This window comes from Tenrec ecaudatus, chromosome 5 (genome assembly GCF_050624435.1).
Source record: "Tenrec ecaudatus isolate mTenEca1 chromosome 5, mTenEca1.hap1, whole genome shotgun sequence".
Taxonomy (NCBI): Eukaryota; Metazoa; Chordata; class Mammalia; order Afrosoricida; family Tenrecidae; genus Tenrec; species Tenrec ecaudatus.
The window spans coordinates 53551318-53577134 of NC_134534.1; the positions used below are offsets into that span (position 1 = coordinate 53551318).

The window sequence follows — 25817 nt, forward strand, 5'->3', positions numbered from 1 at the left end:
TTTGTTTTTGTTGTTTTGTTGTCTGGTTGTATACTATTGCTTTGTTTTCCTCTGTCTTGTTTTCGTGCATGTTAGTGACTCCACAGGTCTGTCTGAATAGGACAGGCTGGATGAACTATCTGGAGGAAAAACAACGGGACCGACAGTTCCGGGGGGACTTGAGGTGGGGGGGTAGGGGGGTAAGGAAGTGGTGTTAACACACCCAGGGACAAGGGAACAACATGGGACCCCAAATGGTAGAGAAGGGGGAGTGGCAGGCCTGGTGGGAAATGATCAAGGGTAAGGTTGCTTAGAGAAGAGGTATACTCTAGCCCAGGTGGCGATGAAGCATGGTAGTAGGGCAGGAGGAAAGTCAAGGGAGATGGAGGAAACAGCAGAGTGATTTGCAGGGGTTCGAAATGCAGAGGGAGGTAAGTGAAAAGGCAACCTGAGAAAGAAATACAAACACATCTTTCTGATTAGAAGTCTGTCCACAGCCCTTTAAAGACATCTTCGCTACACAAAGCGAAGGGGTCCAAGGTTATTTAAAAACATACATAAAAGACTGTGGTGGAAGTGAAGCAGTTAGGATAAAAATAACGAGAAGGTTCACACACTGTAAAGAATGTGACCAACGCCACTGGTTATCATGTCTAGGAACTGCAGAATGCCGATGCGTTTTACTCTGTGTATTTTTATTAAAAAATAATTACTACTTGTTTTCTTCAAACTGTTCCTTATGAAAAGAGCTCTTCCAACAAAATCAGGAGTTTTTCTGACTGTAAATTCATGGATCACCACGTGGTAAACACTAGTTTGAAATATATGATGTGGACTGAGCAGGGGTGTGTGCGTCACTTACTGGGTTGGCCAAAACCAGTACTTGAGAACAAACTTGGGGATCTGCTCTCACAGGCATCTCTTAGCAGATATATGAAGATCAAGACCCAGAGGACCAGAGAAGAACTTGCTGTTGTGTCTTGAATCAACATCTGGCCCCTCTTCTCTGCATGTTGATCTTCTAAGAGCTAACCCTTCTACAAAAGCAAAGAAGACACTCATTCATAGTTTTCAAAGGTCAGCCTTAGAGTTGGCCGTCCAACTGTATCACCAGCGCTCCTCAAGAAGAAGCACATCTGAAATATATATGAAGGATTCTTATAGATTACTTGTTATAGCTTCCCTCTACTACTTGAACTACTGAAAAATTAATATAAAATGTATCTGTACTTTCCATCCTGACTTTCAACATGCTTTTATTAAACCGAATGAGAAGATAATTTTAAAAGGTTATTTTCTTCTGAAACCAGTACATAAAATATTGGGCAGCTAACACCAAGGTTGGTAGTCTGAACTTCCTATCTGCTCCTCGGGAGAAAGTTGAGGCAGTTTGCGTCTGTAAATCTTTGCAGCCTCAAAAATCCTGGGGAGTAGCTTTTCCCTGTCCTGTGTGTCACAGTGTCTGAAGTGATTTGACAGCAGTGGGCTTGCTTATTACTCTTCTGGGTTGCCCAAGATTTTTCCAGTCACATTTCTCTTCTGGGTCATGTGCAAATACAAATGGAGCACCTTATTAAAGAAATTCTGAGTGAAATTTGAATTTCTTATTTTTCAATTTTGACACTAATGTAATCATTATATTTTACCTAACTTTCTATTAGATTTTGTAGATAAATTTATATAAATACAAATGTTAATATGTTCAATTGCCCATTGTGATTTTTAATATCCATAACATTATTTTGTTTGGTCTTTTATAATTCTGTAAGGTAGTTGCTAGGTGCTGTCGAGTCAGATTTAGTTCATAGCACCCCTATGTACAACAGAGAGAAACACTGCCAGGTCCGGCACCATCCTCACAATCGCTCCTTATAAGGCCACTGTTCTCGCCCCTGTGTCAATCCTCTCGGCCAGGACCTTCCTCTTTTTCAATGCCCCTCTACTTTACAAAGCACACTGGTCTTTTCCAGGGACTGGTCTCTCCTGACACCATGTCCAAAGTCCATGAGATGAAGTCTCACCCTCCTTGCCTCTAAGGAGCATTCTGGTGGTCCTTCTTCCAAGACAGATTTGTTTGTTGTTGTTGAAGTTCGTGGTACTTTCAATTTACTTTGCCTCCACCATAATTCAAATACATCGATTCTTTTTTGGTCTTTCTTATTCAGTCATAAGAATAGGTGTTTCTAAACCATTTTGCCTTTCAAGGAAACTTCCCAAATGGGATAAGATGACTTGCCTTAATTGAACCAGTCAATATATGGTGCAACAAGAGCTGAAACGATGCCTTCCTAGTTTAAACCACGCCTTTGTTTACTGCACCATGCTGTTATTTCCAAACATCTTAAGTAGAAGACTGCTCATCCAGATGGTAATTTAAATTCACATAAAGAAACAGACATTGCTTTGTGATAATCTGCTTTTCTAATATGCATGAACATACACTTGTGCTCTGTAATCAATGGTTTAAAACAACGGCATCACGACTTAGATATTTTTCTTCTCATTAATCGCAATTCCAATGGCTTTTCTTCTGTTAATTAAGATAACCAAGATCAAAACGTTCCCAGAATTGAATACTGCCCATTTAAAATAATTTAAAATGAATATCCTTTTTCATATGGTAAAGTGCCCTTGGCATTTCTTTCTCTACATTAAGAAACGTTCCTCACCACTGCGGGCTATAAGCTGTTTGATGCTATTCCTGACACTGTTGAAAAAAGACACTAGTTTTGGCTTGTTAACATCTCAGAATCTGAAAACATTTCCTGTGCTAATCGAATGCAATTTTAGCTTCACTTCTAATTTTTGTTTGCTTAGAAGAGCTTAAATACTTGTGCTTAATTTTAATAACATGTAATACCCTTCCTTTATTTCCTGGGTGGTAACAGCTGAGGGCACGTCTGCTTCCCGTGCAAAGTTGGTGACTCGAATGCCGAGAGTAGTGCTGCAGAAGAAAGGCCTGGTGATCTTCTGTAAAGTTCAAAGCAAGTCAACGCTATGGGGCATTTCTACTCCACAACACAGGATGTCATCAAGACTCTGAATAAACTCGACAGCAAAAGAGTCTGGTTATTTTTAAAATGAGACATACTTGACTCATTAAGAGACATACTTGACTTTTTAAAAGAAGTGACTTTAAATGATATAATTACTTGGTAATGTGTGTGTGTGTGAAATAAAAAAAGACAAATTTGTAAGAACCACTCCAGTCTACTGTAGAGGTGCCCTTCATGAATCCTGAGGCTAATAAGTGGAAAAGCCCCTGTGATTACCATAAAATGGAATTTGGTTGTGAAGACATTTCTAAGCTCAACATATCTAAGGACTAGAAAAACCTTGACTTTGGTAAACTGTGAAAGCCTGGCAGAAGACACAGTGCTGATAGAATACGGAGATGCACCAGTTATCGTTATTGCCTCTCAGTTTCAGACCCAACCTTGCCGCATCAGAGGCTGGGACTTTCTGCAAACCACACTTCTGACCCTCTGCTGGACGGTTGTACAGCTAACCTCAAATCAGCAGTTCCAAAGCACCAGCTGCTTGGCAGGAGCCTGCGAGGTTTTCTACACTCATAAGGAGTAAGTCTTGGAAGCCCACAAGGGTGGTTCTACCCTGTCCCCGGGGGTAGCTATGAGTCCCAATCAACCCGGTGGCAGTGAGGGATAGTTTGGGTCTGCTAGACGACGGGGCTGCTGATCAGAGTCAGCAGCAGACAGAGGCGGTGCTCTACTTCCTCAAGATCTAGAGTTGCCGACACTATAGGGGCAGCTCCTCGGCTCGATAGGGTAATTATGAGCTAGAATGGGTTCGATGGCAGTTTTTAGATTTTTTTCAAGCTGTTGTGATTAAGTGCCCTCGAGTTGGTTCTGACTCACAGTGACCCCATGTACAACATAACCAAACCCTACCCAGTCCTGCGTCAGCCTCACACTTGTCCTTATGCTTGAACCCATTGTTGCAGCCATGGTGTCACTCTATCGTGTTGACAACCTTCCTCTTTTCCACCGCCCTGCCATTTGATGTCCTTCTCCAGGGACTGATATCTCTTGACAACATGTCAAAAGTACACGAGACCAAGTCTTGCCACCCTTGCCTTTGAGGACCATTCTGGCTGTGCCTGTTCCAAGACCGACTTGTTTGGTCTTCTGGTTGTCCATACTACTTTCAATATTCTTTGTCAGCAAGCACCCGAATCCAAAGGCACCAAATTCTTCTTTGGCCTTCCTTTTTTTGATGCCCAACTTTCATATGCTTATGAGGTGATTGAAAATATCATGGCTTAGTTAGGACCACTTTATTCTTCAAAGTAACATTCTTGCTTTTCAACACTTTCAAAGTCTTGTGTATCAGATTTACCCAATGCAATCAATTGGTAGCTAGACTGAGCCAATAACAAAGCCTTGAAGTAGGTTGCCAGGCTTGTGTGGAAGAACGGACATGCTCCTTCCTATCTTGTTTCCTGTTTTTGTTTTGGTGTGCAATTTCTGTATTACTCCAGCCTATTGTTTTCTTCAGAGCACCTGCATTCCAGTAGCAGCAGCTCAGTCAGTTTAGTCTGAGTTTTTGCTTAACAACAACAACAAACATAAACAAACAAACTCCCAAACCCAATACGACTTGGCCAGCAAACCCTCTGCAGGGATTGCAGTAGCAGCCCAGTGGGCCTCCTCTAGGCTCCAATACACTAGCAGCAGCAGAAGCTGAGTGGAATCTCCTACTGATCATTTTGGGTCTGCAAGGTCCCTTTTTCTACACTTCCTGTTAATAATCCCAACCTCTCCCTTTTGTCCTTTCAGCCCCAGGTGTCCTTGCTGCTTTCTACATTAGCTGTCTCTCTTGTTGATGTTGTTAAAAGCCATTGATTGGTGCCAACCCACAGTGACCTTATTTACAAGAGAAGGACCTTATCTATACTCCTTGCTTCCTGTGCTCGAGCGCATTGCTGCAGCCACTGTGTCACTCCATCTCCCAAAGTGTCTCCTCGTCTCCACTGTCCCTTTATTTTACCAAGCATGACGCCTTTCTCCAGGGGCTGATCTCTCCCGACATGTCCGGAGAATGTAACACGAAGTCTCACAGTCCTTGCCTCTAGGGAGCACCCTGGCCATATTTCTTCCAAGACAGACTTGTTTGTCCTTTTGGCAGTCTATAGTACTTTCAATATCCTCACCAGGCCCACCATGGAAACACACCCATTCACTAGTGCTTTCTTTTTGCCTTTCCTGTTCCTTTATTTTATTTTTAATCATTTTGTTGGGGGCTCTTACAACTCTTGTTACAAACCATACATCAATTGTATCTGACATACTCATACATATATTCCATCATTCTTTTCTAGACATTTACTGTCAATTTAGCCCTTGGGATCAGCTCCTTTCCCGCCCCTCCATCACCACCCCCCTCCCACCCTTGTGATCCCCTGACAGATTGTAGATCGTTAATTATTTTCAAATCTCACCCTGACTGCTGTCCCCTCCCCTCTGGTTTCTGTTGTTCTTCCCCCTGGATGGGGGTGTGTGGTGATATTTTATTCATTGTGATAGGGGCCCCCTCCCTCCCCACCTCTCCCTCCTTTCCCTCTACATTTTTGGTATCTCTATTCCCATTCCTGTTCCTGGGCTCCATGTGCTGTGAGTTTTATCTCTTGCCTATCCCTATGTACATGCTCCCGTCTAGTCTAGATTGGGAGGCTGCTCTGAGGTCGTGATAGCTGGGGATTAGGAGGCCTCCAGGGATCAAAAGTGCTCCACTGCACCCTGATTGACTCATCCCCTCCCTACGACCCCTTTGTGGGGGATGTTTCATTGTCCATAGATGGGATTTGGGTTTTTGCTCCAACAGCCCTCCATTCTCACCAATGCATTTTTGTTTGTTTGTTTACTGTTTGTTGTGAATCTTCTGATGGCCGCTGGCTGGTCTCGATGATATCTCACAATTGCACTGGCTGGGGTGCTTCTTCCATGTGGGTTTGTTGCTTCACTGTTGGGTGGCTGCTTGTTTAACTTCAAGCCTTCGAGACCCCAGACACTATGTTTTTTAATAGCCAGGCATCATCCTCTGTCTTCACCACATCTGCTTATGCACCCATTTTGTCTTCAGTGATCGTATAGGGTGAATTGGGGGTGAGCATCACAGAATGCCAATTTGTTAGAACAAAGTGTTCTTTTATTGAGGGAGGGCATGAGCTGAGGCCCAAGGCCCATCTGCAGCCTCAGAGTCCTGCCTGTACATAGGCCAATACCACTATTGTTAGGGATTAATGTAATTACATAAGTGCCCACCTCTGTTAATCTCCCTATCTATGTCTGCTTCCTAGAGCTTGCCTTTTGACTCCTGCCCCGCCATCACTTTCCCCTTCTTCCACCTCTTAGTGCTTCCTCTCCACTAGCTTGGTGTTGCTCTAATACTCACAGGATCTCTACCCTCTCCTAGATGCTGGTTCCACTTCCCTCGTTGTTCCCCTGTCCATGATGTGTCTGCTCACCACTCCCTTCTCCCCACTTCCTTCTTCCCCTCTACCTTCCCGGGGCCATTGGCCCCATTGCCTTCTCCCCGGGGCTTCCCTCCCATGGTTCAACCTATATAATTAGACAAACCATCCATGTCCTACTCTGAACAATAAGAATATTTATGGTTGAAGAAAGAAAAAGAAAGAGAAAAGGAAAAAAAAACACCCTACATAGGTCCAGGTCTGTTTGCTGCTCCCCATGAGACCCTCGCCCATGGTCCTGAGGGGGATCCGGGTGCTGCCCCTCCCCGTCTGAAGTCCATTCTTGGGGCTCCTCAGGGGCTCTGTGTCTCAGCTTTACTCCAATGGCTGATCTGCTGTGCTTCCAGTTCCTTTAATATCCAGTTAACAAGTCTTATATTCTATTACCTCTATTCAGCTTAATACATATAGTTTCTGTTTGCCTGCCTACTACTACTACTAATAATAATTATGAAGCATGTGTTTCACAGAAACAACCATGTTCTCTTTTGGAGAAGGTGTGGTTGGCTGTATCTGGAAAGCTCTTGAATGCAGGAAAAGGGAAACCAGTAACAGCAACATCCCAGAGGACTCACAAGGCGTTGTCGGTTAGGAGGGACAACTGAACTTTCATCTTATTCTCAGGCCTATGGCTTTGTTATAGCAACATTATTATAAGAAAGGCTTTCTTGACAAATGGGTTCATAAGCAAATGTGGTGAAGAAAGCTGATGGTGCCCGGCTATCAAAAGAGATAGTGTCTGGGGTCTTAAAGGGTTGAAGGTGAACAAGCGGCCATCTAGCTCAGAAGCAAAAAAGCCCACATGGAAGAAGCACACCGGCCAGTGCGATCACGAGGTGCCAAGGGACCAGGTATAAGGCACCATGCAAAAAAAACAACAACGATATAAGTGTGTGTATATATGTGTATATATGTGTATATGTATATATATACCATATTAAATGAAGGGGGAAGTGCAGAGTGGAGACCCAAGGCCCAAGTGTCGGCCAATGGAGATACCCTCATAGAGGCGTTTAGGAGAGGAGATGGGTTAATTAGGGTGCGAGGTAGTACTGATGAAGAACACAGCTTTCCCCCAGATCCTGGATGCTTCCTCCCCCCAACTACCATGATCCGAATTCTACCTTGCAGGCCTGGATAGGACAGAGGCTGTACACTGGTACATATGAGGGCTGGAGGTACAGGGAATCCAGGGTGGATGATACCTTCAGGACCAAGGGTGTGAGGGACGATGCTGGGAGAGTGGAGGGTGAGTGGTTTGGAAGGGGGGAACTGATTACAAGGATCCACATGTGACCTCTTCCCTGGGAGAGGGACAGCAGAGAAGGGGGGAAGAGAGACTCCGGATAGGGCAAGATATGACAAAATAACGAGGTATAAATTACCAAGGGCACCTGAGGGAGGGGGGAAAGGGGAGGGAGGGGAAAAAAAAGAGGACCTTATGCAAGGGGCTTAAGTGGAGAGCAAATGCTTTGAGAATGATTGGGGCAGGGAATGTATGGATGTGCTTTATACAATTGATGTATGTATATGTATGGATGGTGATAAGAGTTGTATGGGTCCCTAATAAAATGTAAAAAAAGAAAAGAGGAGAAAAAATGATTAGGGCAGGGACTGTACAGATGTGCTTTATACAATTGATGTATGTATATGTATGAACTGTGATAAGAATTATATGAGCCCCTAATAAATTGTTAAAATTTAAAAAAAAAAAAAGAAAGGCTTTCTTTTGAAAATCGTTTTACTGGGGCCTCAGGCAACTCTTATCGCAATACACACATGCATCCACTGTGTCAAGCACATTTGTTGCCATCATTGTTTTCAAAAAATTTTCTTTCTACTCGAGCCCTTGGTATCAGCTAAGAAAGACTACCATTGTCAACCCCAAATCAGTGGCTGACAAGTTGATTCCAACTCGTGGAGACTCCATGGGGGTCCGAGTAGAACTGCGGTCTGCAGGGGTTTCAGGGCCCGAGTTTTCACAAGCAGCAATGCAGGTCATTCTTCCTACTCCGTCTGGAATCCTTGTCAAAACTTGCTCCGCATCACAGCAACACATGACGCTCCCCTGATGGACAGGTGGCGGCTGCACCTGAGGTGCACTGGTCAGGGACTGTGCACAGGTTCCCTGTGGGGAAAGGGAGCCAATTCTGACTCATGGCGACCCTACAGGACAGAGTAGAACTTTGGCGAAGTTAAGCCTTGAAAGGAGTAGAAAGCTTGGCCTTTCTCCCTCAGTGTAGCGAGTGGGGGCTGACCTTGCAGTGAGGAGACTGATGTATAACTCACAATCCCCCCAGGGCTCTCTTCATTGTTCCAAAACACCCACCAAACTCACTGCCATCGAGTTGATGCTGACTCCTCGTGGCCCTCTAGGACAGGAGAGAACTGCCCCGTGAGTTTCTGAGACTGTAACTGTTTACAGGAGCAGATCCCTTGCAGAGGGGTCTAGGGTAGGAGACGAGGCAGTCAAGGTGCGATGTAGCAACGATGAAAAACACAACTTTCCTCTAGTTCCTAAATACTTCCTCCCCTCCACCCACCTAACTATCATGATCCTAATTCTACCTTGCAGGACTGGATAGGGCAGAGGTTGTACACTGGTGCACATCCGAGCTGGAGGCACAGGGAATCCAGGGTGGAAGATCCCTTCAGGACCAGGGGTGTGAGTGTGATACTGGGAGGGTAGAGGGAGGGTGGATTTGAAATAGGGAACCGATTACAAGGATCTACATGTGACCTCCTCCCTGGGGGACAGACAACAGAAAAGGGGGTGAAGGGAGATGTCAGACAGGGCAAGATATGACAAAATAATAATTTATAAATTATCAAGGGCTCATGAGGGAGGGATTGGGAAGCGGGGAGGGAGGAAAAAAATGAGGACCTGATGCCAAGGGCTTAAGTAGAGAGCAAATGTTTTGAGAATGATGCAGGCAATGAATACACAGATGTGCTTTACACAATTGATGTATGTATAGATTGTGAAAAGAGTTGTATGAGCCCCTAATAAAATGATGGTAAAAAAAAAGGAAGCCCCACTTCTCTCCTGAGGACCGACTGGTGGTTTCGAAGAGCTTAGCTTTAGGTTTTCAGTCTGAAGTGTAGCTGCTATGTCACCAGGGCTCCTCAGTCCTCATGGTTAGTAGATGCTATTAAAAGTTACTCGAAGCTAACATGAAAGAAGCAATCACCATGTGCTAGGCGTGGTGCTGGTTATATATACATGTTACCTCCTTTAGCATGCAGGACACGTGTATGAGGTAAGAATTATTTGCATGAGAACTTTTCTAAGAAAATAGCAGTGTTTGCAAGATTAAATAACTTGCTCAAATTTGTACCACTCATAAAAATATGAAGTCATAAATATAGGCAGCATGTAACTTAAGAGGACTTATTGGGGATAAAAGTGTTAGCAGTGCTCTTGGTGGCTGTTTATCTTGTCCAGCCTGTCCCAGCAGTGTTTGGTGCTGCTGAACAGAGGACCGCCATGAGTGAGAGCCAACTCGACAGCTCCTCATCACAACGATGACAACAACGATAACAACAACAACAATGACTGCCTGTCCATTCATGTAAATCCCTTCCTGGGGTTCCATGTTCACAGGAACTCCGGAGTATGTCCATGAGAAGCAGATGCTTATATCTTTTCTTTCCAATTGTAAAAAAAAAATTTTAATAAATAAAGGAAAGTAAATTAGTGAGAGTGCAGATTGCTCAGTCTGTTAGCAACACAACCATATCGATCTACTGCACACTTAAAAGCCACCCGGATTTTATGTGAGACAAATGCTTTTGAAAATGGTCCCCAGTTAGCTGCTTTGCTTAGCATCTGAAAAGTTGAGGCCCTGTAATGGTTTGACTAATTAAAGTCCTTGCTCTTCGGCAGGGAAGATTCACTGATAGATGCATATGTCTGTCTATCTCTCATCTAGTTGATAAGTCTCTTTATCTATATAATCACATTATTGAGGTATAATTTATAGACAATAAAAAGCACTGCACAGCTTCTTCTTAAAGCCAAGAAAGTGAAAATCCACCTGTCCTTCTCACAGCTACTTATCAGAATAGGGGTCTTCTGCTTTCTAGCACAAGACTCCGTCTCGACAGAAACTCATTCAGTATTGAAAGAAGTCAAAGGTAGAACAAGATTAAGAGACATATGTAATGCTAAAACAGTTTCACATTGATAGACTATAGTACAGGTATATTTATTTTAAAATTCATTCATAGTAATTAGGGAAATGTCCTCCACCCTGAAAAACAAAGTTATAGTTGACAATGTATTATCAATTAGAATTTTTCAGGTAGTATCAAGATATCTGTATGCTTTCTTAATAGTAAATGGATTAATGTTAATGCTATCAGATGTTTACACTGCTTTTTAGAATGGGTGATTACAAGTCATTTGACACTTAAAATTAAATAAAATAAAGACAATTGGAGAAAGTCAATCCTAAAATCTAACATTTCGTCGGAAAGTGATAACTAGTGAAGTAACTCGTTCAACTCTGTAGTTTGAACACAGTGCATTGACGATATTGTTTTCAGTCTGACTCTCAGGCAGGCCAGGCTGTGTCATCCTGCACTCTGCATCTGCACCTTGCTGGTTTTTGACTCTACATAGCTACCTGGGTTATGATTTTAGCTCTGTCATTAATGGCCGTGTGACCTTGGGACAATCACAATCTCTCTAAATCTAAGGCTATGAATTAATAATAGACATGTGTATCTCTATATGTGAGGCTTAATGATAATCCCCACAGATATAACCATAAGCCCAGCCAATCATTGTTCCTGCTCTTATGGAGGAATTCAGGCAGGTGTGAATGAAATGCTGTTATTGAAGAAAGGAATAAAGCATACAAACTCAGGGGTGCTTTGAAGGAATAGTCCTGGGTACTGAGAGAAGGGAACAGAGAAACACAATTTAGTCTGAGAGTCATCTTTCTACAGAGATCTGGACAAAGCCCAGGGGTAGGATATGTTGCCACTCTTGTCTTGGAAAGAAACTAGATGTATTGCTAGACAGGAGCTTGTGGAAGGACAGCTGATTTACATAAATTAAGAAAGTGGTCCTGAGGAAAGTATGCTGGCTCAGACCCAGGAGGGCTGACAAAACACTTGCACATTGAAGGAATCTGAGGAGATATTTCATGACAATGGTTAAATGTGAAAGCAAGTCTAAACTGAAGAAAGAAAGAATCATGGATTTAGTTTATAGTAATAATAATAGTCTATTATTATTATTATAAAAGGTGGATTTATTTTCCCTTTTACAAACCTCTCAAAAATAATTCTGGGGGAACAACAGACCTGAAAAATAATATCAGTTAATGACATTGCTTGACTATTATCTAATATTAGAAAGTATTCTTTAAGCTTAAGCACCTCAAAAATCTTAAAACCCAAATATATTATATTCTACTATACTTTAATACATATAGTTGAAATATAAAACATGTCCATATTAGGGCTTAGTACTTTATTTTAACTGTATAATTTTAAACTCTATAGTCAAGTGGATTTGAGGAAAGTACACAAAAAAGTTAAGAAGGAAAGAGAAAATTAAATCAAAGTTGGGAAAGAATGGGAAAAAAATTACATACCGATTGTAGAAATCATCTCTGTAGTAATCATAGTCAAAGACATAACCACTAGAAGGGAAACAAAAATTAGTTGAATTTGTTTCAACCACATTAATTTTGACATTAATTTATGATGTTATAGCATGACATTTTTGTTACTGCTTACAGACTAATTTAAAAACACAATTATATCTCCAAAGGGCTTTATAAGATACAGTCCAATTTTTATAATGTAATACCAAATTATTATTTATGTGTCAATGTAGAGACTAATAATAGCTTGTGTGACTAAGGATGAAATAGGAGAGCCGGCATCAAAGCAAATTTCCTTTCAGAGACGCTCCAAGAGGTCAGCTTGTTACACAGCAGACTGTCCCCCAACAGTGAAGGCCCAAGCAACCAAGTGAAACAGACACAGGCGGTGCCCGTCCCTGAAGCCTGAGCACCAAAAGAGATGAAGAGGGTGAGGGCTAGCATTAATCGGCAGAAGAAACCAAATGAAATCAGCAAATGAGAAACACAGACTAGACATGCCTTTCCTATTGGTACAGCACAGCACAGACACCTTAAGACAAAGCCAACTGTGATCTAAGGTAGGAAGAACAAGAAGACAATGTTACAGGATCCCCAAGAGAGCGAGAAACTGGTGTGAAACAAGGTGAGCAGGGCAAAAGATTAAGATCCCAATATCAGTTGGATTCCTCTACATTAACAATAAAAACATCAAAAAGTAAATCAAGAAAACAAAACTGTGTACAATAGCCTCCAAAGGATAAAATGCATAGGAACACATCTAGCCAGGGATTAAAAAGTCATACAAGGAAACCTTCTGCAAGAATTTAACAGAGATACACAAATGGAAAAACATTCCATATTTATGTATTAGAAGACTTAGCATTGTGAAGATGTAACACTACCCAAAGTGTAATGCAATCCCAATTCCAATAGCTTTTTAATCGAATGGAAAAATTAATCTTCAATTTCACACAGAAAGGAAGGAGGTTTGGATAGCTAACACAACATTGTAGATCAAAATAGGTGGCCTCTTACTTTTAAATTTCAAAAATTAGTGTAGAAAGGTAGTAACCAAAATAGTCTGGCATTGTCACAATAACAAATAACAATGGAGAGCCTTCAAAAAGTTCATGGAGAAATTCCATTATCTTTTCATTCCATTTCCATGAACTTTTGGAAGCTCCCTTATAAATAAAAGATTCAGAACTCCCCTGAACTAACTATAAACTTTTCTCTTGGGAAGTGTTTTGTTTTGTTCTTTGTCAGTGGTTTGTTGTTGTTTTGTTGTCTGGTTGTATACTGTTGCTTTGTTTTCCTCTGTCTTGTTTTCGTGCATGTTAGTGTCTCCACAGGTCTGTCTGAATAGGACAGGCTGGATGAACTATCTGGAGGAAAAACAACGGGACCGACAGTTCCGGGGGGACTTGGGGTGGGGGAGGGTGGGGGGGGTAAGGAAGTGGTGTTAACAAACACAGGGACAAGGGAACAACATGGGACCCCAAATGGTAGAGAGGGGGGAGTGGCAGGTCTGCTGGGGAATGATCAAGGGTAAGGTTGCGTAGAGAAGAGGTATACTCTAGCCCAGGTGGCGACGAAGCATGGTAGTAGGGCAGAAGAAAAGTCAAGGGAGATGGAGGAAAGAGCTAGGAGTCAAAGGGAATTTATGGAGGTCTAGACAAAGACATGTACATGCAAATATATATAGGAGGATGGGGAAGTAGATCGATGTGTCTATATTTATAGGTTAAGTATTAAGGTCGCGGAAGGACCTTGGGCCTCTACTCAAACACTCCCTCAATGCATGAATACTTTCTTTTATTAAATTGGAACTCTATGATGCTCACTCTCCCGACACAACGGCTGGAGCCAAAGTGGGTGAACAAGTAAATGTGGTGAAGAAAGCTGATGGTACCCAGCTATCAAAAGAGATAGTGACTGGGGTCTTAAAAGCTTGAAGATAAACAAGCGGCCATCTAGCTCAGAAGCAACAAAGTCCACATGGAAGAACACACCAGCCTGTGTGATTGAGTGGTCCCGAAGGGATCAGTTATCAGGCATCAAAGAACAAAAAAATCATACCATTGACTGCACACCTCCATGATAGGATCGCTGAAGACAAATGGGTGCATAAGCAAATGTGGTGAAGAAAGCTGATGGTGCCCGGCTATCAAAAGAGATAGTGTTTGGGGTCTTAAAGGCTTGCAGGTGAACAAGCGGCCATCTAGCTCAGAAGCAAAAAAGCCCACATGGAAGAAGCACACCGGCCAGTGCGATCACGAGGTGCCAAAGGGACCAGGTATAAAGGCATCATGCAAAAATATATATATATGTGTGTACATGTATTTATGTGTATATATATATACCATATTGAATGAAGGGGGAAGTGCAGAGTGGAGACCCAAGGCCCAAGTGTCGGCCAATGGAGATCTCCTCACAGAGTGGTTCAGGAGAGGAGATGGGTCAATGAGGGTGCGAGGTAGTACCGATGGAGAACACAGCTTTCCCCCAGATCCTGGATGCTTCCTCCCCCCAACTACCATGATCCGAATTCTACCTTGCAGGGCTAGATAGGGCAGAGGTTGTATACTGGTACATATGAGGACTGGAGGCACAGGGAATCCAGGGTGGATGATACCTTCAGGACCAAGGGTGTGAGGGGCGATGCTGGGACAGTGGAGGGCGAGTGGGCTGGAAAGGGGGAACTGATTACAAGGATCCACATGTGACCTCCTCACTGGGAGAGGGACGGCAGAGAAGGGGGGGGAGGGAGACTCCGGATAGGGCAAGATATGACAAAATAAAGATGTATAAATTACCAAGGGCACATGAGGGAGGGGGGAGCGGGGAGGGAGGGGAAAAAAAAGAGGACCTGATGCAAAGGGCTTAAGTGGAGAGCAAATGCTTTGAGAATGATTGGGGCAGGGAATGTATGGATGTGATTTATACAATTGATGTATGTATATGTATGGATTGTGATAAGAGTTGTATGAGTCCCTAATAAAATGTGAAAAAAGAAAAGAGGACAAAAAAAGAGAAAATGACTAGGGCAAAGAATGTACAGATGTGCTTTATACAATTGATGTATGTATATGTACGTACTGTGATAAGAGCTGTATGAGCCTCTAATAAATTGTTTAAAAAAAGATTCAGAACTCAGTAGTAAATCCATCCATCTATAGGCAGCTGATAAGGAAAAAGTCCATTAAATATGGAAGAGACAGTCTTTTTAATAAATGGTCCTTTCCACCCCCTTACGGAAGGGTCGCGGGGTGGAGACAAGTCAGTCAGGGTGCAGTGTAGCAATGATGAAACATAGAACTTTCCTCTAGTTCCTAAATGCTTCCTCACACCCCAGCCTCCCCGGATCATGATCCAAACTATACAAATCCGGCTAGACCAGAGGATGGACACTGGTACAGATAAGACCTGGAAACACAGGGAATCCAGGACAGATGATCCCTTCAGGACCAGTGCTGAGAGTGGGAATGCCGGGAGGGTAGGGTAGGAAGAAGGAACCGATTACAAGGATCTATATATAACCTCCTCCCTGGGGGATGGACCACAGAAAAGTGGGTGAAGGGAGACGTTGGACAGTGTAAGATATGACAAAAAATAATAATTTATAAATTATCAAGGGTTCATAAGAGAGGGGATAGTGGGGAGGGAGGGGGAAAATGAGGAGCTGATACCAAGGGCTCAAGTAGAGAGCAAATGTTTTGAGAATGATGATGGCAACAAATGTGCAAATGTGCTTGACACAATGGATATATGTATGGATTGTGATAAGAGTTGTATGAGCCCCAATAAAATGATTAAAAAATGGTCCTTTCAAGATTGAATATCCACATGCAAAAATAATGAGGTAGATCATGTATAAAAACAAACTCAGAATGGTTCAAAGATATAAATGGTAAAGCTAAAACTATAAAGTTCCTGGAAGATAACATATTATATATGTATTTTATGTAAGTCTGGTAGAGTTTATAGAAATACGTATATATATATATATATATGCATAGTTGTGGGCATATATATATATATTAATTTTTAAAAGATGTCTTCAAAATTTTCATGGAAAATGAAATTAAAAGGCAATGGATTTTTTTCAGGAACTTTTGAAGCTCCCTCCTATATGCCTAATATATATTATTATTATTGCTATATATTGTTTAATATATAACATATATTAAATAGAAAATATAATAAGGCACATAGGGGTAAAGTTATTGAAACTTTTAAACATGTCTAAACACAATGGAACTGCGATACAGCTGCCTCTGGTCTGAGACCAGAACTCCACTACTACCACCATCCTCTCTGACTGAGGACATAACATCTCATGCCTGACTCTCACGAGAAAACCATAAAAAAACCTTAAATTCATAGGAAACACCAGACTTCTGACACTAAGCGAGCCTGAATGAACCCTGAGATGATCGCACTAAGATATTCCTTTAAGCTAGGTTGGAATCCAGTCCCGGAAGTCATCTTTAAGTCCAAAACCAGATTGGCCTGTAAAAGATGGGCTTCTTAGAACAATAAAAATGAAGTCAAAGAGGTAACAATTACCCAAAAGCAAAGATGACAATGGAAGGAGGAAGTAGGGAGACTGCAGGATAGATACGGGAAGGCAGGGTAGATGTGGTGAGTCCTGGACATGGTGAGCAACCAATGTTATGGAATGAACTTGTATATGAATTGCTGAGCAGGGCACTAGTGTTCTCTCTAAACGTTCACATAAAACACATCAAAATACTCAAGAATTTTTTTTAAGACTAGTAATTAAATATGAACGAAGACAAGATTTGTTGTTGTTAGATACCATTGAGCCCGTGACCCTGTTAAAAACAGTACAAAACACTGCCAGGTCCTGAGTCATCCTCACTCTCAGCGAGTAAGGTTGTGTCATCTGCATGTTGCTAATAAGTCTCCTTCAACCCTGAGGCCGATTCCTCTTCATTTAGTGATCAGTTAGCCATCCGACTGTCTTCTTGGTTGAAATGTCTGTTTATGCCCTTTCCTCAGTTTTGATTGGATCCTTTGTCTTTTCTCTTGTTGATATTGGTGGAGTGGGTTGTGTGTTGGGGAACAATAGATTTTTTTACAGTTCCCCTTATTCATTTTCTACCTTTCTCATGCACATGAGGTGACCTAAGGTACCATGGCTTGAGGAAGACCAACCCTCCTCCTCAAAATGACATCCTTGCTCTTCAACCCTTTAAGACATCTTATACAGTAGATTTGCTTAATGCAATTCCATGTTTGATTTCTTGCCTGCTGCTCCATGAGCAGTGATTGTGGATACAAAGAAGACAAACTCCTTGGCAGCTTCAATCTTCTCTCCATCATCCTGATGGAGTTATTACTTCTCTCTCCAGTACTTGTGAGTCAACACTGACCCAATGAGCAAAATAAAAAACATCAATGGCTCACTCATTATAGAAATTGTAAACCGAAATGTGATTTCCTTACAAATTCTTTTTTTAATTGCTAATTTAATACTGTAAGCAGAGAAATTAAAAAAAAAGACAAAACATAACAAGAAAACCTTTGCTGAGTCTTACCAACAAGAATTTAATATTTTAGGATATATAAATAGGAATTAATAGTGCATGTCAGTGATGAGTCTCACTTTGAAGCTCCTAAAGTAACATGAAAGTAGGGCCTTCAACTTGCAATGCTGACTTTACAAAGCATTTTACATGCATTATTTCCTGTAAGCGTTAGTGTTCAAACAACTACCTTATATACTCGTGTATAAGCTGAGTTTTTCAGCACATTTTTTTGTGCTGAAAAACTGGGGTTTGGCTTATACACAGGTTCAGTGGCTTTGAATGTTTGTTTACTCACATCTAACCAATCAGAGCCGTTCTATGACGCGGACATCTCCAATTCACAGAAGCACCTGTAGTGATTCACTCACACCGGCAGCTTTACTGGTAAGGATGTATCTGTGGCTACGCTCCGTCTCTCCCCTCTGGTCTCTGTGTTAATTCACATCCTGCATTTCCCACCCTAGGCTTATACTTGAGTCAATCAGTTTTCTGGTTTCCCAGGTAATAATTAGGTACCTCAGCTTATACTTGAGTCGGCTTATATTTGAGTATATATGGTATGTGACAGTGTAATCAAAAGAAGCCATGGTGCCAAAGACCTCAGTACCTGGGCCAGGTTTGTATCACTCAAAAGTAACGTTTTCTTGTCTTTTCACAACACCATGGAACCTGGAAACAAAATCTTAACTTCAAAATGAATGAAAGATCTCTATTTTACTCTTCAAAATGTTTTAATCTCACAGCTTTATAATTCTAACATCAGAAAATTTGAAAGAGCCAGAAGGGTCCGTGGTTCTTGGCTTTAGAGACATTGTTAGTTGCTATAGAATGGTGTCCTGAACAGTTTCCAAGGCTGCACTACTTACTGCAACATCTTTCTCCCACAGAGCAATAAGTGGGTGCCAACTGCTGACCTCTCAGTTGGCAGTCAAGTGCTTTAACTACTGCGCCGTCAAGGCTCCTTCAGAGCATGCTCATAGAATACTGTATGCATACGAGCAGTCATGCTTGAACAACACAAATGAACTACCCAACAATCAAAGGAGAGAAAAAAAGCAATAAAAAAAGTCTAACTTTTTCTACTTCCCGAGGAATTTGTTCTTTAGATATAGGCAGTCCCTGGTGGCATCATGGGTTACTAAGCACAGGTTCAACGGTTTGAAACCTCCTGCAGGATAAAGATGAGGCTTTCTATCTCACAAAGGGGGTATAGTCTTGGAGACCCATCAAGGCAGTTCTACCCTGCCCTTTAGGATGGCTGCGAGTTGCAATAGACTTGATGGTAGTGAATGATTCCCTCCAATTCACTGTATTTGAGCTACTATGAACCACACTTACAACGATCTAGTTTCCCTTTTAGTTTTTATGTATGCTTTCTTGTTAGTAATATGTATGTATTTATTCAAATATATCTGTATATTTTTACATAATGTTTCCAACCTCTAAAGACAAACATATTTATAGACACTGCTACTAAAGTAATAATAATAAAAACTAAAACATCGACTTTTATTAGAACTGCTTCAATGCAGTAAAAGAACCTTGTCATAAACTAGGAAGTACCTGTACTTTAATAGTCTAGAATCTTGGGATCTTGGTATATATTATTTTGTTTTTGATGAGGCGTTAAAGAAAGTAGCTGTAAGAATTATAAGCAAGGAGATGAGGATCTTTAATTAAAACTGTGAATTCACCACAAGAGTCACAAAGGACCTGTCGATCTTTGTACTGTCGTTGTTGTTAGGTGCCAGTAAGTGGTTTCTGGACTTGTAGTGAGCCCGTATTATATAGAATCTGGCCTATAGACTTTTTAAGGAAACTTGGTGGTGCTGTTGGGTAAGCACTGGACCACTAACCACAAGGTCAGTGGTTCAAACTCACCAGCTGCATGGAGGGATAAACATGAGATAATCAACTCTTTTAAAGACTTACAAAGGGTCAAAATCTCTCTATAGCAGTGGTTCTCAACCTTCCTAACATTGCGACCCTTTCAGACAGTTCCTCACATTGTGGCGACACCCCACCATAAAATTATTTTCATTGCTTCTTCATCACCGTAATTTTGCTACTGTTATGAATCGGGCAACCCCTGTGAAAGGGTCCTTCAACCCCCAAAGGGGTCGCGACCCACAGGCTGAGAAGCACTGCTCTAGAGGATCACCATGAGTCATCATCCACTTGACAGCATTGCTTTGGGTCTTAGCGTTTTCTAAGCTGCTGTCTTTGTGGGAGAAAATCATCATATCTTTTTCCAGTGATGCCTCTGGATAGGTTCACACATCCAACCGTCTGGCTATCTGGTGAGTACTTAACCGTTACACCCCCAGGGCTCCTCTGTATACCTTCCCCGAAAGCCAAACATCCCACACATTTGTGTTTCTCGGTTTCAACTCCCTGCTAGGGTCTAGCCATCAGAAACGTAACCGCAGCCACCGGAACAGTAATGGCACTAAAGCGCACACTGCCTCCGAGGTCAGCCAACTCACGGTGACGCTCAAGAACGGCGCAGAACTGCTCTCGTGGGCTTCCTAGACTATCGCTTTTTCTGGGAGTTGAAAGCCCCATCTTCTCCCCATGGATCAGCTGATGGTTTCAAAAGTCTGGCCATGTGGTTATCGGTCCAACATGTAAACCATGACACCACCAGGGTCCCAGCAACAGCATTAAAAGTAAAATAATCTTGAGCATTAACTAGTACCAATGTGAGCATTTCCTCTTAACCAGAAGCGTGATGGACATATTCTGGCAATTAAATAGCTATTGGTGGACGGGTCAATACACGCTGAAACTCTACATAATGAAAATTCCCCGCTATTTGCAGAAGTGACCGAATAAACTCCGAGAGAGATGTGGATAAGCTGCGTCTATAGCTTTTGATGTTTCGGAGACTCTTGCTTTTCATATTGTAACCTCAGCCAGCACAGTTTGAACTACAAGAACAAAACATGCCACATCCCCAATATTAATAAACGTGCTATTAATGTGGATGCAAGGGACACTCCACCACACACCTGCACCTCTAGGAACTACTTCCGCAATCTCATCTCGCTTGTGAGCATCAAGTCAATGCTGACTCAGAGCCAGTCCTGGTGGGTTTCTGGGACTGTACGGTTACAGGGGTAGAAAGCGCAGCCTTTCTCCTGCGGAGCTGCTGGTGGTTTCGAACTGCCCAATGCTTAAAAATACATAAGAACATGAAAGTGCCTTATAGTTTTCTACTTGCTGCTTAAAAGATCACATTCAATTTACCTTGTTATTCTTCAATCCAAAGTGCTAAGACATAGTTATAAGAACCAGGCATCGCTAAGTTGCCCGAATTGTCTAGTCCCCTTGCTCTCCCACTAGTAAGGATTCAATTTTACCTGTCAAGGTTAACAAGGAAATGAAATGCTCAACCAGATAGGTCTTGGTTATCGTGACGAGGCTGCTTTTCTCTGCAGATTTTAGACGTTTTACTGAAATGCCTGAACAGTAGTTGGCTCGGATCAGAAGCTGTAAAACCAAGCTAGATTTCCAAGAGAAGGACGAGATCACAGTGAGGAGAAGAGCTCACCACAGGCAAGTCAGGTTCACGCAGGTCATGCTTTCCCCAGGGGACCTGCAGCCTCCTCAATCTTTTTCTTTCCACCGCCCCCTCCCCCATCCCTTGGAGTCTCCATCTCCCGCGCTCTCTTTTGAAAAATCACTTCTTCTTCTCTTGTTGACATTAGCCATCAGAAGATGACATTGCCGAGAGTCACATTCCAGTTTATACAGTAGCTTATGTGCCCTAGAAATTTATTGCCAAGAGAGAAGCCCCACCTTTCCCCGCTCCTTGAAAAGTGAGAGTGGTGTTAATCTATTTTGGCTTTTAAGAGATAAACCTTTGCAGCTATATCACAGAACTGGTCTTTTCATGAGATTCGAGCCCTCCGGCCACGAAAACTAATGTGATAATAAATTAGATGCTGAGGGTATCAGGAGAGTCCATTCCCCACAAAGGACACCATGGTCGGTAAGCTGGAGGGGTAGGAACAAAAAGAGGAAGACCCTTGACAGACTGTGTGGAAACAGTGGCTGGACAATTTTGTGAGATGGTGTAAGGTATGCAGTGTTATGCTCGGTGGTGCGTAGGGTCACTGAGAGCTGCAACCGACCCCACGACCCCAAACAACAACGATGAATCCAGGTTGTGACTTCTTGTTTGGGACTATCATCAGCTGACCTGTGGCAGGAACTCTAATTTTTAAAAAGGTGATATGATAGTTTTTAATATTTAGCATAAACAGATGTTTTACACTTTATGTATTTCTTGTATTTTTAAAATCTAATACACGTTTATAGCTTTCATTTAGCTTCTCAGCCTACCTTAATTCTAATTGCTCAGATTTCCTCAAGACTTAGTGGGAAAAAGACTTGCTAACGTAATTGTTTAGAGTCACACACCCACATACTTTCTTTTTATTTCTCAAGATTAAATGAAACCCAAGTAACTTTTTCTGGAATTTCATTTAAACTTTTTCATTTAGAGAAGAAGACATCACAATCCAGCGGGTTTCACAATATATGCAATCAGTTTTCTCTAATCCCTTTGAATTCATAAACCAATTTCATATGAGTAGATGAATACACAAAAGTATTTCTTTTTCATTTTCTCTCACAGATTGTCATTAAAATATAATCTGAAGAATATTAATGAACTTCCTAGCACAAAGGACAATTGTAATGGTTTCTTAGCAGACATTCTGACAATAATAACTAGTACTGGATCATTTTCAATTTTGATAGCTGGCTCCATAAATTAAATTGAATAACCAATTGTTTTGTACTTACTATGAGTTGGGCATGATATTTTAGGAGTTGTAGATTTTAACATTAATAGAACTTGGCTTACACCCTCAAGGACCATCGATATAAGGGTAAAGGGGTACAAATACAGTCATAATTAGGGTAGAATTTGACAAATACTAAAGTGGAAATGGAGACTTTGGAATGAGACTTTGGAAGCAGAAGGATGTGCTAGGCATGGCACAGAGAGCAAACAAAACTTTATGAAAGAGATGGCTTTAGGATAGAATTTTCTGGAAAGAGGAGGGCAACCGACAAATAAATATTCAAAAAAAAAAGGTCCTCTACTAGCAATGAACAAAAACCACACAAACCAATACAAACAAACAAAAAAAACCACAGGCCACTTTGAAACCAGATCAGGTCCAGCCTGCATCATTTGTTCATTCACAGTAGAGTGTATCTCAGAGGTGTTATGTCAGCAGAGGACACCCTCTTGAAGCTGTGCTATACGTGTTTCCATTTTTTTTTTTGGTATATGAATCTATAGGGACAGCAAGTGATGAAACTATAGGGACAGCAAGTAAAATAAGGGGTTCAGGGGTTCAGGGGTAGAGTGGTGATGGTGGGGGAAAAGGGGGATGATGTCAAAGAGCCCATGTAGTAAAATAATGGTTGGAATGGATTGTGGTAGGATTCATACAAGTCTACTTGATGTGATTGAAAGATGCATTAAATGATATGTGTATTAAAAGAAGGTACTTCTAGGTAGACAATGTGGCCCAAATATATATAACAGTGTTTTATAAAGGTCAATGCTTCTTTTATCACATCTGCTTTCTAGAATCGCTGTGGTTAATTCTGGGAACAGTGAATGTAGAAGCTGCCAAGCAGGTGGGTTGGCTGCATTTCCAGAGCATGTTTACTCATAGTTAAGGTTGTTAGTAAAGTCAGGTTTCCTCAGAGTACACATAGGGTCTGTTTACATAAATGTTCGGCTAGGACACATGTGTACTTTTTGCTACGTTAATCTGAGGAACAACTCTGTCCAGGTCTGCTTTGTTGTTGTTCGGTGCTGCCCAGTTGATTTCAACTTCACATGACAACTGCCCCACAGGGGTTTCCAGGCTGTACTCTTTACGGGGCAAGTTGCTAGGTCTTCTCTATGCTCTCCGACTGAGCCACAGTGGGTGTGAACTTTCCACCCTTTTTAGTAGTAGCCAAATGCTTAACCATTTCTACCACAAAGACTCCTTCATTTTTACTTTTATGCAATACATGTAAATCTGTGTGTTTATTTTGGACTGTGTGTATATGTGCTGAATATGTACAGACATATATTCAGGATTCAAAACCTTTGAAAAAGCTCTTATTATATTAAGTTTCATTGCCCAAATGCTGTTTATTTTTTCAGGGACCTGTGGGATAGGAAGGAAGTTGGAATGGAAGACAGGACTCACCAAGCGCTCCGTGGGAGAAAGACGAGGTTCTCTGCCCTGGAGAGATATACCGTCTCAGAAGTTTGCTATTAGTTAGTCAGGGAGCTTGGTTTTGGGTCTCTGGGGCAGGAGGAGGAGGTAAGTGGGAATCTAAGAGAATAATGGAAAATTAAAGAGTTCCAGGGTAATTGTGGCCGAGGACCGGCCAAATTTTGGAAGAGAGAGTAGCTTAGAAATGAAAAAGATTAAAACAGCCTACCCAGTTCCTATGGGAGTTCCGCTTTCTCGCTGTTGTGAATCAAACTTTATGTCTCACATGTATAAAGGATGACTGCATTAGTAGAAGGACCAGAGAGAGAATATGTGAAGACTGATTCATAGAACAAGAGAGAAAGAGATGGGAACAAACCCAGGAGACTTTCTTTCTCTGGTACCCGAGTTAACACAGGGATTCTGGTTCTACAGAGAGATATCATCCAGGTAAGGTAAGCTGTCACATGTCTCTACATGTTTCCAGCTAGGAAGGTGGCTCACACAATTGTGTTTAGTTTTCACTCCATCTTTAAGTGTAAAATGAACCTGTATATTCACATATCCATCTCAAATTTACATCCAAGCCTCTCTCTCTCTCTCTCTCTCTCTCTCTCTCTCTCTCTCTCTCTCACGTCTCTTCAATTCACGACTCCTTTATAAAGGTGAAAAAGAATAACTTAAAAAACCAGCAAACAAATAAAATGCCACACCTAGGAGAGCATAAATATATAAACAGGAGAACCAAACAGTTAACCATTAATCTAGAGCAGCAGTTCTCAAGCTTCTTAATGCAGCGACCCTTTCATACAGTTCCTCATGTGGTGGTGACCCCCAACCACAAAATTATTTTCATTGCTACTTCATCACTGTCATTTTGCTACTGTTAAGAATCGGGCGACCCCTGTGAAAGGGTCGTTCGACCCACCCACCCCCAGGGGTTGTGACCCACACAGGTGGAGAACCGGGGATCTAGAGACACACTCTCATTAGACCAGTGAAAAAGTCTCCAAGCTCGTATTCTTGTCCCAAGATCTCCACATCTTCTACCTAGCACATATGGTTGATTGAATGCAGGCAAGTGGAAGAGTCAGCCTGCTATTAATCAATGCTAGAAATATAACAAACATTTTCAGATTAAGTTAGTTAAAAATTTAAAACGTAGCGGCTCCTTGCCTTGCAGTAAAGTTCCTTTTAAGCTTAGTCAGCAGAGATGTTCTAATTTAGGAAGGAGGCTGGCAAGACCATCAAGATAAGTCGTCAGACACAAGCATCCCCAACCAGAGGCCTCAGGGGTGGGGATCTGGCAAAGCCAGGAAGGGGAAGCATCACCCCCATGCAGATAAACAAAGGCCCATGAAGCTTCATGGATGGTGGTCTAATAGGCCCTGGTGAAATGTAGATAAAGATGTTTTCCCAATGCTCATTGCAAAACTTGCTTCTCAGAGAATTGACTGTATCCTCTGACACTGTGAAAAGCCCGCTAATCTCATCCTTTAATCATTGTAAAAAAAAGACCCGTTTCTTAAATTCGCTCTGCAACAGCTCAAAGGAGACACCTGGCTGCTTCCCTTCGCAGCATGCCTGCAGGAATAGGAGTTTCTGGAATCAGCCTGGGCTCTGGGTTGGTTGATACAAGGAGAGGTTTTCCAGACCCCTGGCAGTTGGTAAGAATATGGCTCAAAAAGCAAGAGTGGGTGGGGTGGAGCGGAGCCTCCTTCAGCTACTCCCATGGTCTACAAACCTTCAGCATTCTCTGAGATATAGCTGCTTCTAACCTTCTTTTTATTTGTTAATTCACCATACTTAAAAAAAATTTTAAGATCATTTTATTGGGGGCTCTTAGAGATCTTGTAACAATGCATACATCCATTTTATCAAGCATATTTGTACATATGTTGCCATCATTATTTTCTAAACATTTACTCTCTATTTGAGCCCCTCGTATCAGCTAAAT

At 41.8% G+C, this 25817-nt stretch overlaps 1 protein-coding gene across 2 annotated transcripts in view; it reads right to left on the reverse strand.

Annotated features, from left to right (window-relative positions):
• The window catches only part of RALYL (RALY RNA binding protein like), a 446351-nt gene that overhangs the window by 86079 nt on the left and 334455 nt on the right, over positions 1-25817 (reverse strand). For both annotated transcript variants that reach the window (XM_075549530.1, XM_075549531.1), the window contains one exon: positions 12076-12123. In XM_075549530.1, the coding sequence (XP_075405645.1) occupies positions 12076-12123 (48 nt within the window). The remainder of the gene's footprint in view (positions 1-12075; positions 12124-25817) is intronic.